The 12,899-nt window shown below is 42.3% G+C and overlaps 1 protein-coding gene across 1 annotated transcript in view; it reads left to right on the top strand.

Moving 5' to 3' along the window:
- cntln (centlein, centrosomal protein) overlaps nucleotides 1-12,899 on the top strand; it is a 75,032-nt gene that overhangs the window by 54,034 nt on the left and 8,099 nt on the right. The window contains 5 exon segments of the mRNA XM_051070270.1: nucleotides 2,279-2,405; nucleotides 2,567-2,704; nucleotides 3,215-3,400; nucleotides 7,517-7,714; nucleotides 11,580-11,654. Of these exon segments, the coding sequence (XP_050926227.1) occupies nucleotides 2,279-2,405; nucleotides 2,567-2,704; nucleotides 3,215-3,400; nucleotides 7,517-7,714; nucleotides 11,580-11,654 (724 nt within the window).

Here is a 12,899-nt window from a genome sequence, read left to right as displayed (position 1 = left end):
CAAGCCCTAATGAGTTACATGGTTCACCTACTGTAGCGCTCGCTGCATTAAACAGGCAGAACGTATAGCTCTAAACAATTCACTCAGGGAAACTGTCAAGATTTGAGCAGTGCAGTGAAAGGCGTGCATCATCATTCTGCATTAGGATCTCATCTTTGAACTGAGAGAGGGTACAAAGGAGGACTTGGCTTTCCTCCCTCTCGTTCTCTTTGTCTCATATGCTGTGTCCTCTGCCTGCCGTCCTCAATAATGCATCCAGGGCATGTGTACAATCACAGCGGGTATGTGTTTGTGTGTGACCAAAGCACAGCGGATCACAGCCGAGACAGAGCGAACATCCCTCGGCTGAGTTTCCACGACAGCCTCAGCCTCTCCTCAGGCTCTTGTCACTCACTCACACACATGTAACTCGCCATCTCCTCCAGCCTACCACTCCATTTGCCTCCATGGAGGGACCCCTTCTCAGAATGAAAGACATGTCTAGACGTCTCTGAAATATACATCTCAGCACACACACAGGGAGCAAGGCTGCTTCGCCTTAAAGAAGAGAAGGGGGAAAAAAAGAAATGAATTTCAAAGTACACCGGCATGTCCTCAGTCAATATCCGGCACTATGGCCCTGCCTTATTTATGAAGCTGCTTCTTTCATCTTTAGCCCTGTTGTCTATCAGCCACATGAAACGTCCACCCGCACTTCATTCTTAACAACATACACAGAAATCTGTGCTCTCGCTCTCGCACACACACACTTCAGACCACTGACTGTTATCATTACAATACACGCATGTTTGATGAACAATATTGCCAACAAGCTCAGAACAAAGGGAACAAACGTGTGAGTGATCGGGATAGAGTTTGAGGCTCTGCTTCTCTCTTTCCACTAACACTCATAAATAGAGATCACACGTAACAGCAGAAGCACCATATATCCTTCATTCTTTTTTATCCTTTATTCTTTTTGGGGTGCAGAAGAAGAGAACATCTAAAATAAATGTTGTCGATCTAATTGCCATTAGCAGTGGGGCAGAGGGAGCTGCTGGGGCTCTTATTGCTGCTCTCCGTCTTTAAGTCAACACTAGACAGTCATCTGAAAGGTTCAATATGGGTTTTCTCATTAATGGCCAAATCCATGGGGTAACCAGCCAGCGCTACTTCCCCCCCAAAGTCCCCAGGCTAGACTCCTCTCTCATTTAATTTAATGTCACTCCAATAGGACAAGCTCACATTTATTTAGCCAGTCTGCCCTCAGGCATTCATCCACCTGGGGAGACAGGGACATTTACTTACACAAAAGCATTTGCTCTAGTGTTGCGTCATCTGTTTATTTAAAACACACGAGCCATGATGCGTGTGGGAGAAGAAGAAAACCACCACATCTCAGAAATAAAAATAAATTTAAAAAAACGGCAAAAACCGTTTTAATTAACTGCATCCTTATGATCTTTATTCTATTTGTTCCAATTCCCCAAGGTACAGACAGCCATGAAAAATACCTCATATTTGCCTTTTATGAAAACAGAATAAAACATGCTAACATACTGAGTCCATTTAAAACAAGGCCTCAGTATAATATGGCTCTGCAAAAACTGGAATATTAAACATGTCAATACAGCATCTTATCAATATAGGAAGTGACACGTGCTGCATGTTTGCAATAGTTAAGACATGAACAATTTATAATACGAGCTTTCCTCTCTGTAGGGAAGTATTATCAGCGCAGTACTGCGCACAAACAAACAACATTTTTTAGAGCGTATTCCCTTCATTATCAGTCTCTCACGAGCCAAGATCCAGTGTTGATGTGTTTTTATATGTGACTGGTGCAGTGCTGAGCTGAAAATAATAAACATTTAAATACTTGATTACAGTCTTTCAAGTAGTGTCACTGCTGATTCGAAACGTCGTTTGTCAAAAAGGACTCCCCAGTCACGCTTAGCACCGTTTTCCCCGCCAGAGCACTTGTTCTAATATATGCCAGTTAGAATTATATATGCATCCTTATTTCAGCCCTCCCTCCTCCACTTACCCAAACAGCATGCCAGTGTATTTAGTTGTCATAATGAGCTGTCATGCCTGATGCACTGCATGGGGACACTGAGCCTGCCAGCTTTGTGTGTCTGTGCATGTATGTGTGTCTGTGTTTGCTCTGGTATCTGGATGCTTTATGTGAGTGTGTGTCTGTGTATGAATATGAATATCTGTAGAATTCATACTCATTTATACTTTATACCATATTTGTGTGTGTGTGTGTGTGTGTGTGTGTTTTGTGTGTCTCCAGGGCGAGCCACACAGAGCGAGATGTGAACATGAAGAGGCAGCTGGTGGAGGACCTGAAGACGAGGCTGAAGTTCCTGCAGGAGATGGAGAAAAGTTACAAGGGACAAATGGAGGAGCTGGAGAAGAAGGTACACACAACACTTTTTTGAACTTAGCTGATTTGAATGAAATCTAATATGAATATATATAACTTGAGTATCCCCTATAAAAAAGAGCTACAGTTCCGTCACCCCTTTGTTCGACTTTGTTTTTTACCTTCCTGTTCCCTCTTTGCGCCTCATCTTTCCAGGTGAAGACTTTATCAGAGGAGGCCACCAACAGGAAGGCTCTTATTGAATCTCTAAAGAGAAGACTGAGTGTGGCAACCACAGAGAAAAACCAGTACGAGGCCTCCTGTACAAAACTAAAAGAGGACCTGGAAAAAAAGGTTGGAAGCAGCCAAAGTGCCTGTTCTCACTCAGATCTATGACAAGAAACATTTGAAGTGTTGCATCCAAAAATATGTTTTGGATAACTTTACTTTTTTTCTGCACTTTGCACAGAGAGGCAACTTCTGTTCAGTAACAGATAATTAACTCATTTGTAGCTGTTTGCTATCATAGTTTACAGCACTTGGAACATATTTAACAGTCTGTCATTAGTAGAAAGAAAGAAATGTTTCAGGATTTGAGAAAATGTAACAACCATTCATAAATCTTTCCACCCCAGCTGTAACTTTTCAGTTCTCTTTTTACTTAGTGAATATAGAACATAATTAATTAATAAGAGTTTATTTGTAACAGCCCCTCACACCCCAGATTAGACACTAAAATCTCCACAGGCAGAACATTTCAGATTTTGCAATCACTACAGTTGCCACAAAACTCTCTTCTAGTTTTTCCTGAAACAAAACTATATGTTTTACTTTCAGCTGACCAGTTGCTATTTTTCTTTACAGGAGCAGCGTGTGCACGCCCTGCAGGCTCGTCTAGGAGCTGGCGAGCAGGCGCTGGCTGCACTGGAACAGACAGCCACTCAGCAAATGGAGGGGTTGACCCAGCAGAGCTCCCAAGCCTTGGACAGGCTTCAGAGACAGCTAGGCATGGCCTACTCCCAGCTGGAGCAGCTTCATTCTTTCATCAAGGTACTGTTCAAAAAAAGATCAAAGGCCAAGAGTCCAGAGTTTGAATGGTTGAGTCGTTTAACTCATCTTAAACCAGTACGGTGTAAGTTCTTCACCTGTGATACTGTGTGTGTGCACCACCTGTAAGGTTTGGTTTAGGTGTCAGACTCACTGAAGTAACTTAAGGTGAAGGCAAGTCTGATTGTGGTCTGGGTGTCTGTCAGGGCATTTACCTAACAACTCACCGATAGCAGATGGGTGTTGAGAGCCGAGAAGGAAACCTGGGCCTGTTGATGCAGAGGAAAAAACTCTGGCGTTGGATGAATCTTGGAATGCCGTTGAGAAGACTTTTGAATGGCCTTAGAGAGGAAGACAAGCAGGACTGGTCTTACTCAGGTTGATCTTTTTGGTAGAGGTCATCCTTACATCAGTATGTAAGGACGAAGAAGAGGTGCATCACTAAGAAAGCCTGACTTCAGTGATATTGTCAGGCTTTCTTTGTGATGCACCTCTTCAATGTCACATGAAGGTCGGCGGCAATCCGACCTACATGTGTATCAAGGTTTGCAGATGTATTCATGGTGTGTCTTCTGGAGATCCAGAACTTACTGGAGGTATTACACATTCCACCTGGTCTTAGCAAACCTCAGGATCTTCCAGGAGCAGCCTGGGAATCTGGTTAGGGGGAATGACGTCTGCATGACCTTATTTATTATGCAGCCACCACAACCAGATGTCAGGAGGTGTATATGTGCTGATATGTATGTGCACTTTGTTACAGTGTATAAGGAGACACAGGCCATCACTGAGAGACTACTGGGTGCCCAGTGGGAATGGGCACTATTGTCTTTGTGTAGGCCTAATCCATCACCTTGAGGTGTGTTTGTGTGTCTGTGTCAGTCTCTGTGTGTGTCTGGCAGAGGCTGATAAAGACTGTCCATCAACTGTTTTCAGCTGACGCCTGTCTGTCAAAGCAGGAGGAGGAGGACTTGGCAGAGATAGATAGTGGTAGCAGTATATTTGCACACACACATAAATCAAGTGGCAGATTATGGACACTGTTTAGTGGCTGTGATCCATCGTTTTGTCTTTACAGGGCAGAAATATTAGACGTTATTCTGCATCTGAGAATAACTGAAGGTGGATGGAATGTGTATCATCATCCAGCATCTGATTTCTTTCATTCAACTAAACCTTTGGCTGTCTTTATTTGCACACACTCATACACACACACACACACACACACACACACACACACCACACACACACACACACACCCTTCATTTAGAGAGTAAGACCCATGCATGCAAATCTACATGTAACCAAAAATAGAAGCTGCGTTACATGAGAAAGACACACACGTGCATAGAAATGCAGTTCACGCTCATATTGCTCCTCTCCTCCATTCCCATAACCCTAGGCTGGTGGGGCCATTGTGTTGTTGTTGAGGATTCACATCATTGTTTGTCTCCCCCTGGCTCCTGTGATCCCCTATAAGAACACCAAGCCCTTTGATTGGACTGCCTGACGTCCGGAGGAGATTTACTCTTGTCATGTATTGATCAGGACCGGAGGGCTGCGCATGTGTGTGTATAGATGTGTCTGTGTGTGTCTTTATGAGCTTGTTTTTTTGTTCTTTGTGCCCGTATGCACTGTGTGTGTGTGTGTGTGTGTGTGTGTGTGTGTGTGTGTGTGTGTGTGTTTGTGTATTTGTGTGAGGAGATTTTTTTTTTATTGTGTGCCAGCAAACCCTTTTGGCCCCTGCACACGCCCCAGGCTGTAAGCACTGCTGTTGAACTGCTAAACAGTGGCCCTGCATGTAGTGACTACTCCACAACACACATACCCACACAGCTACACACACACACACACACACACATTCACTGGAGGTAGCTCTCTTACTCAGAATATTTTGGTTTGTCATCCCTGCTGAACAGTACGAGCTTGTACACAGATTGTGGAACATCTTTTTTTCCTGAATACAAATGTGAGTCTTCTTAATTATTTGCACTTGCCGTGGGTCTTCAGTATCTTATAGTAGTGATGTAACTAGATTTTTACATGTGCTCACCCTATGTATTTTCATATACCTGTGAAAGGTGCTCCCATAATTAGCCACCTCACAGTTTGTAGAGTATATGAACCATTTTTTACATCAGTGCTCGCATAATGTAACAAAGTTAAAGCGTTTTTTCCTCCCATTCTGCTCTTTATATTTCTGAACGGCCCTTTGTGTCCTCATGTGTGTGAAGAGGTTCAGAGGTAGCTAGTTATTAAAGAGGATGTCTTTTAGCTGCTCATTTGATCCCCATCTCCATGCCCTAATCCTCGTCCTCTCTAAATTGGCCCTCTGGCTGTAGTGATTGTGGTACTAGTCAGGCTAAGAGCTCTTAACAAACACATGCATACATATGTACACACACAACACCTTCCATGCATTTGAATAGTGTGTGTGTGTGTGTGTGTGTGGTGTGGTGTGTGTGTGTGTGTGTGTGAGTGTGAGTGTGAGTGTGAGAATGGTTACTTACCCCCATCCCTCATTTTATCTCTCCCAGGACTGAGAATGAGTGATAAATTCACCCCTTAATCTCTTTCTGGATTATTCCACATGCAGGGTTTAGGTCAATTGAATGTAACCCTTGACTAGTGACAGTGAATATCTATTAGGCTGTAAATAAAAGAATAGGATCTCTGACTGTTAGTTAATGAGCTGTGTATTCCTTGAGGGTAAACACAGCTCTCAGATCACCACAAAGAGCTGAAGCTGCCTTCATTTATCTGGAGATGGAAGATGGTTGTGATTCCTGCTCGTCGTCTTTAATCAGAGCCGCTCTGCTTCTGTCACCTGTGAAAATGGTTCTGCAGTGTTTGGAGTTTGAAGTTTAATTTGATTGAACTGGTCACACTCCTGTTACACTAAGTCAAAGCCAACTGGTTAGTTGAGTCGATTTTTCTATATTTTTTTTATTTAATCTGTATGGGTTTTGTATGATGTGATCCTTCTCTCACCATTTGAATTTCTGAACGTCTCAGCTCTCTAACTTTGTGTATATTGGTTGCTAATAGACAAACTGCAGCGCTCCACGTTCTGTCAGCTGCAGGCCTCCATCTCCTCACTCAGCTCTCTCCTGTGAGAACCACCACTGGCTTTGTAAACTGCACCCGGTCCACCTGTGTGAAATTAAGAGAGAGGAGTGGAGGTGTTTGCTGCTATTCAACGCTGTTCATGTGTGATTACCCTTGTTACTGTAATGCACTTGAGTGTTTTCATATGTTTGTATATATATATATATATGTGTGTGTGTGTGTGTGTGTGTGTGTGTGTGTGTGTGCGCGCGCTTGCCTGTTTGGTTATACTGTGCACTATCCAACAGCATGTTGTACTTTGTTTTTTTTTTGTTTGTTTTGTTTTGTGTACTGCAAGTTCTCCTGTCTCCAGCTCTCCCTCCTCTGACCATCTATTCCAAGGTCAGCTTTTCAGCAGGCTTACAAGGGAATGATACAGAAGATTATTGCCTCGATCAATAAGCTCAAAATGAAGCAAAGGGGAGTTTACTTTATTGACTTTCTCGTGTACAGTGGCAGTTTTAACATTTAATTGTCTCTCTGTATTTAGAGCAAACTCCCATTTAGTGTCCGACAATTGTGCCATCCCAGGCCTTCCTCGTCTCACTTGCCATTCACTCGGGCACCATTTGAAACAGCCCCTCATAGCTTAATTATTAACAGTGTTATGCTGCCCTGTTGTACTGTGAGACATTCAGAAAGCAAATAAATAAATGAATGGCTGTATTTTCAGTAGCTCTCTGTCTTTCTCTCTCTGATGCATGATTCTCTGTCTGTGGAGATTTTAGCAAAACTTGGGGTGTGTTTGATATCAAAGCTGTGTTCCCTCAGCTTTCAATCGACAGGGCAACAAACCCTCAGGTCCATATTCCTACAAGGGAGCGTGAGGCGAAACCGAAGAGAATCTGAGTGTGTCAAACTCAATATTCCTCCATAATGTACTAGGCCTCTCTGGCGCATGCTTGATCAATTTCATTTATTCATCTGCCAGGCAGAGCTATCCCTCTTGTTTTTCTATATCCATTTCATCATCCTCTTCTTTTTTTATTCCTTCTTCTCCTCCCCCTCCAGGCCCTGGCCAGTGAAATACTTTTAGACGTTCAAGAGGTCAAGCAGCAGTTGATGAAGAGGAGGAGGTTGAGGCAGGCCAACGCTGTGGCAGTAAAGGGCAGCCTCTCAGCCAAGTCTATGATCAAAGCCAAGTCCATCGCTGCCTCCATCCTCAATATGTCAGAGAATGATCTTGCCGATATAATGGACACTGATCAGGTACGGTCAAGGGACACTGGATCAACATTTTATACAAAAGCTAAGTAGAGGATCTATATCCAGTCTAGATTATGCCCTCAGCATACCTATAACAGATTTCTGTACTGTAAAATTTTGAAACACCCTAAAAGTTTTCAGGGGGTTTTGCTTAGTGATTGCACCAGAGGACTTGGAAAGACATTATATCATCAATATTGATTTGTAGCGTTGGGTATCTTCTTTGTCAATTGAGATTAAATGAGTGGCAAGGAGCTACAGTAACTTTGGGTTAGCCTCTGGGAACAGAAACTGTACTTTAGCTTTGGTGGAGAAGGGAGGAAATGAGAGGAAACAGGAGCCCTCTGTTCTTAGTTCATTTCACCTGTATCTACTGGTATTTAGCGTGGCTGGAAATCTCTGCTTCTGTCTGACCTTCCCTTATTGATGGGTAGATGGATAGCAAGTAAGCAAGGCTGAACACCAACTAATGTTTTGTAAAGGATGAACTGCACACCGAGGCGTGTCCCTGATAGGTTGGGAAGTTGCAGTGGAACAGAGAAGGATGTGGCTTCATGTTTAAAGCCAGTGTTTCTTGTTCTCAACAAGATCAAAAACCTGTCAACACCTGCAGCACCTGTCAGCTTGATATAAGATTTAATATGGCACAAGTTGAGTAAGTACAACTCCTTTCTTACTGCCGAAAGCAGCAGTTGAACTGAAAATTCTCGCTATTGACTGTTATCTCTTTGTAAAAGTGGAGAGTTTCACACTCTTTTCCAACTTGGTGGGTCCTCTCTCTGCTATAGATCATACCCAGCCGTGTCATCAATTAGCAACTCCATGTTACAATCAACTTCCCATCCCTGGGGACTTCCTCCCATCTATCACGAGATGAGAGACGCCGCACCAGGCACTTACTCACACTTGAAACCAATTTTAGCCCTTTGCAGCCCAGCTCCACCCAGGAGATGACAGGGAACAGTTTCTCACTTGACGAAAAGTCCCCCTCATCAGAGCTGAAACCTCAGCGGGTAAAATCACTCTCTGCTCCTCACCACTCGCTTTCTCTGTCCTATTAATGGTGGTTAACAGCGTTCTGCACGGTGTCTTAACACGGTGAGTGTGTCTCTCCTGTTTTGTTAATTGGACATTCAAAGATCACAACATTGCACAGACACACCAAGGAATTGAAAATGATGTGTCACAGAGTTACTGAGTGTGATATTTAATGTCAGACATAGGTCCCAGGAGAAATGGTCTGAAGGTGTGTTTAGGTGGCTATCATGGAGAAGAAAGGTGGCATTAAAAGAGCCAAATGGTCATCTGTGTTTTTGTGTAGATGTTAGTCAGCTTGGTACTGACTTAAACCAGCCTGAGTCCAACTGAGGCTAAACTGGTTGTGAAAATGGATCTACAGTAAACAGCTCTCCATAATCTGAGCTGAAGCTGGTTTCTTCCACATTGTTGTGCGTCAACACTGTGTTGAAAATTATTCAAAATTTGCTTCCACAACTGAAGTTTGATGATACTTGTTTCAGAGTTGTGATTTTGTATCAAGCTTCTGCACAATCTTTGTGCATGGTACGTTTTTTTTTGGGCGCATGACATGAGGTTATCAGGATGTCCCGGTAGTCTTCAACAAGTCCAACACATAGCAAGTGTATTCATTTATTCACTTGGTTGTGCAATACCACTGTGCTGAATGAGAGCACAGGGCTTACTGGGATTGCTTTTACTTCTCAGTTTTACTTTTAAATGAGAATACTCTGTTGCCAGTGTAGCTACTTTTCTTTAGTTTGGCAGATTTCTCTTGTCAACAATATTTGCAGAAGTTTTTAACATTGTAGGGCACTGGTACTTGGTTTGGAAATCAATTCAATTTTGAATTTCAGGCGTATCAAAATGTTTAAATGAATTATTCCTGGTTGTGGATATATTTTAGGAGGAATTTGGGAACAGATGACCTTCATGTAATTACCACCATCTTTTCCAAAGGCTGCATATTTCATTCCTTTTAAAAATCTTACACAAACTTACAGCTGCCCACTTGCACACTAATACATATAAAAACACACACTAAATCAATGTTTTCTACATACACAGATGCAAAGAAGGCGTGTAAATGTGCTCGAAATATACCTACTCCTCACATGTTTAATGCTGCATGCTGTTATTTGCCTCTATCCATTCCATAGTGTGCAACAGAGGACCAGAGAGGGCCGAGCAGCTCCAGGCTCCCTGGGCAACTTGTTGTGGAGTTAATGATCCAGATGTAATAAGGATATAATTGCCAGGCCAGTTTGTTTTGCACCTAATGTTAGATGGAGGGTCAGTGCTTTGTTATATATCTACCAAGGGTGGACAAGCACATGCACATACACTCTTTCACACACCATATTCAACACTGTGGGAGACTTGAAGGCAGCAGTCACAAGAAGCCTCCCCTCTCTCACCCTCTGTCTCCCTCTCTCTCACTAATATAACCACACACTTCCTCCCCCCTCCCTCTCCATCTACTTCTCAGTTTCTCTAAGCACCAGTCACTAATTAGGCATACACTGAAATTAGCCCAGCCCCAGAGCTATCACCAGGATCACGCATAGAGGGTTCCAGGGAGCTGGGGACTGTGAAGGTGAAACACATAGTTCATCCAAATGTCAGTTCTCCAGACCCAGGTCCCTCGTGGACTTTGGTGACACACACTGTGACACGTACATGTTGTCTCTGTTGAGTCTGAAATACTCGCTGTCATTGGGTCAAGGTAACAAGTCTGCTGAGCCACAAGAGGATAAAATGTGTAACAAGATGGAACCTGAGACTTCACTCATTGACAGGGATGTGTCCAGTGACAAAATCTTAACCAACCTGCTCATTGAGTATCTTTCGTATTGTTTCTGAAGTGTGTCCAGAGGAAGGGGAATTGATTCTTCCCAAAAATCAAGGTACACTGCTTCATTAAAAACAAGACTAGCATGTTTCCACCACACCAGTAAAGTAGTGAAAACATATATACAGATGGATTTTCTATTTTCTGTTATGGTACTGAATTTTATTGATACTTAATACAACATGTTTGCTGCTGTACAACAAACACAGACAAACAGATAATATGTTGCCATTACCCTCCTGAGTATTAACATTGCTGATGTTTTTCTCAGAAACGAAAGTGGTCAGATTTTCTCTGAGTAGTCTGAAAACCAAAAGTTGTTTATCTGACATCCTTACTGCTATGAATGTTGGGTAATGTTCAGAGCACACTGTGGTGAAGTCAGCACCTGAAGCAGACTCTATCAAAGTTCACATAAAGTCTGCATGAGTCGCCGTGTGGACTTGTGGCTTTGCAAGTGCAGCTACTTTTAAATTCAGCTGCACACACACACACACACACACACACACACACACACACACACACACACACTCCTCCTGCCCTCCCCATGTCCCTGTAGGCAGCGCAAGGCTTGTCACATCATTTCAAGCAGCAACACCTGGGGTTCGAAGTGAAGAGGTAGCACATTAGTGCTGAGGTGTACACGGCCATGCACTCACTCTTCACCCTGTTCATTAGCAGTAACAAGGCTACCACGCTGTTAGCTCTTTATACACGAGTAGCATGAAAACTTATACTGGCGTACCCTGCCACTGGGTCTCTAGGGAGCCTCTTCAAGGTCCTGGCTGCTGTGATGCTACTATTCTGCCCTCAAGCAGGATACACACACACACAGGCCAGTGTTCAGATACTCTCACTCTCTCAGCAACACATTGAGTCTGACTCACTTGATTTTTTTTTTTACACAATTTATCCACAAAACACTAATATTATAGATGACTTTTCAGTCTACAACCTGTCAGTGGAATACATGCGCATATTCACTGTTGTGTTTTTCAGGGAACAGAGACTCGTTCAGAGAGTCCCAGAGACCAGGAGTGGCTGGACCAACTAAACCACATCCTGCAGCAGAAGGTAAGGCTCGCTCGTCTGCAGTAGCATCACTCATTCCTGCACACACTCAGGTAATAAGAATGCAACCTCCCTTCATAGTAAAATAATTTATCAGCCTGGTGTAGCTCCTAATTGAGGTCAGATAAGTGGAAGTGTTGTCTAGAGAATCAGAATCAGCATGTAACAGAAAATTAGCTTTTCTTTTTCTTTTTAAAGTTGAAGGAAACAAAACCAAATTGAAATTGAGTCGAATGATTCTCTCCTAAAAATTGTCACTGGTTTTAGTTATCCTAATCTTGCATTTTAATCTATTACATTAGTGGTTATTAATCCACCAACTGTGGCCTTTAGACAAAGCATCTTTTATTCTCTGCCACTCACTCAGTATCAGTGCTGCTAACTATACAGTCTAATATAAGGTACAACTTATTTCATCACAAAGAAGATAATACACTTTTCCAACAGGAGGAAGTTTGTTTTGGTAAACTTCGCAAAATGTATTTTTTATATATATCAAAGGAGAGATTGTTTCTTCTTCAACAAACATCTAATGTTTACATTTATTTATTAACAATCTTTTTCCAAATTGGCTAGAAGTGCTTAATAATATAGATGAATTGGTTCATGTTTTACAGAGCAGTAACATAAAGAGAGAAGTACTGTGATTTATTCTATTAAGTTTCAGCTAACCACAAATGAAATGGAATGTGCAAAGTCTTGATTTTCCATCTTTTTTTGGTCATTCTTGTTTGGAATATATATATATACATATATATATATACATATATATATATATATATATATATATATATGACACAAAGCTGCATATCTGCAGTAAAGACTGAAATATCTGGTATGATACCAGTATATGACTATATATATATATATATATATATATATATATATATAGTCATATACTGGTATCTACTACTGGATACCAGTTTCACCCAAATTCAGTATAAATGGAGGATGAATTTTAGTTCCCACCTAAATGTGTCCTGCTCCAGGCTCTGAAACAATGATGCAAAAGATAAAACAAAGAAAAGCAACTACATCCTCACTCTGTGTGTGTGTGTGTGTGTGTGTGTGAGTGTTTGTGTGTGCACAGCCACTCATCTGTGAGTGCTCTGCTGGAGCTTTACTCGAGTGCTGTCAACGTCTGCTCACTGTGATATGTGTATGATTGAGAGTGTCGAGTGTGTGTATGTGTGTCTCGTCTGTGTTCTTGTCAGCGGCTGCCGCAGGCACTCATGCGTCGCCTCCGCA

This window comes from Lates calcarifer, linkage group LG5, assembly GCF_001640805.2.
Source record: "Lates calcarifer isolate ASB-BC8 linkage group LG5, TLL_Latcal_v3, whole genome shotgun sequence".
NCBI classification, from domain to species: domain Eukaryota; kingdom Metazoa; phylum Chordata; class Actinopteri; family Centropomidae; genus Lates; species Lates calcarifer.
Note: the sequence above shows the minus strand (reverse complement) of the source record. Positions and strands in the feature narration are given on the sequence as shown.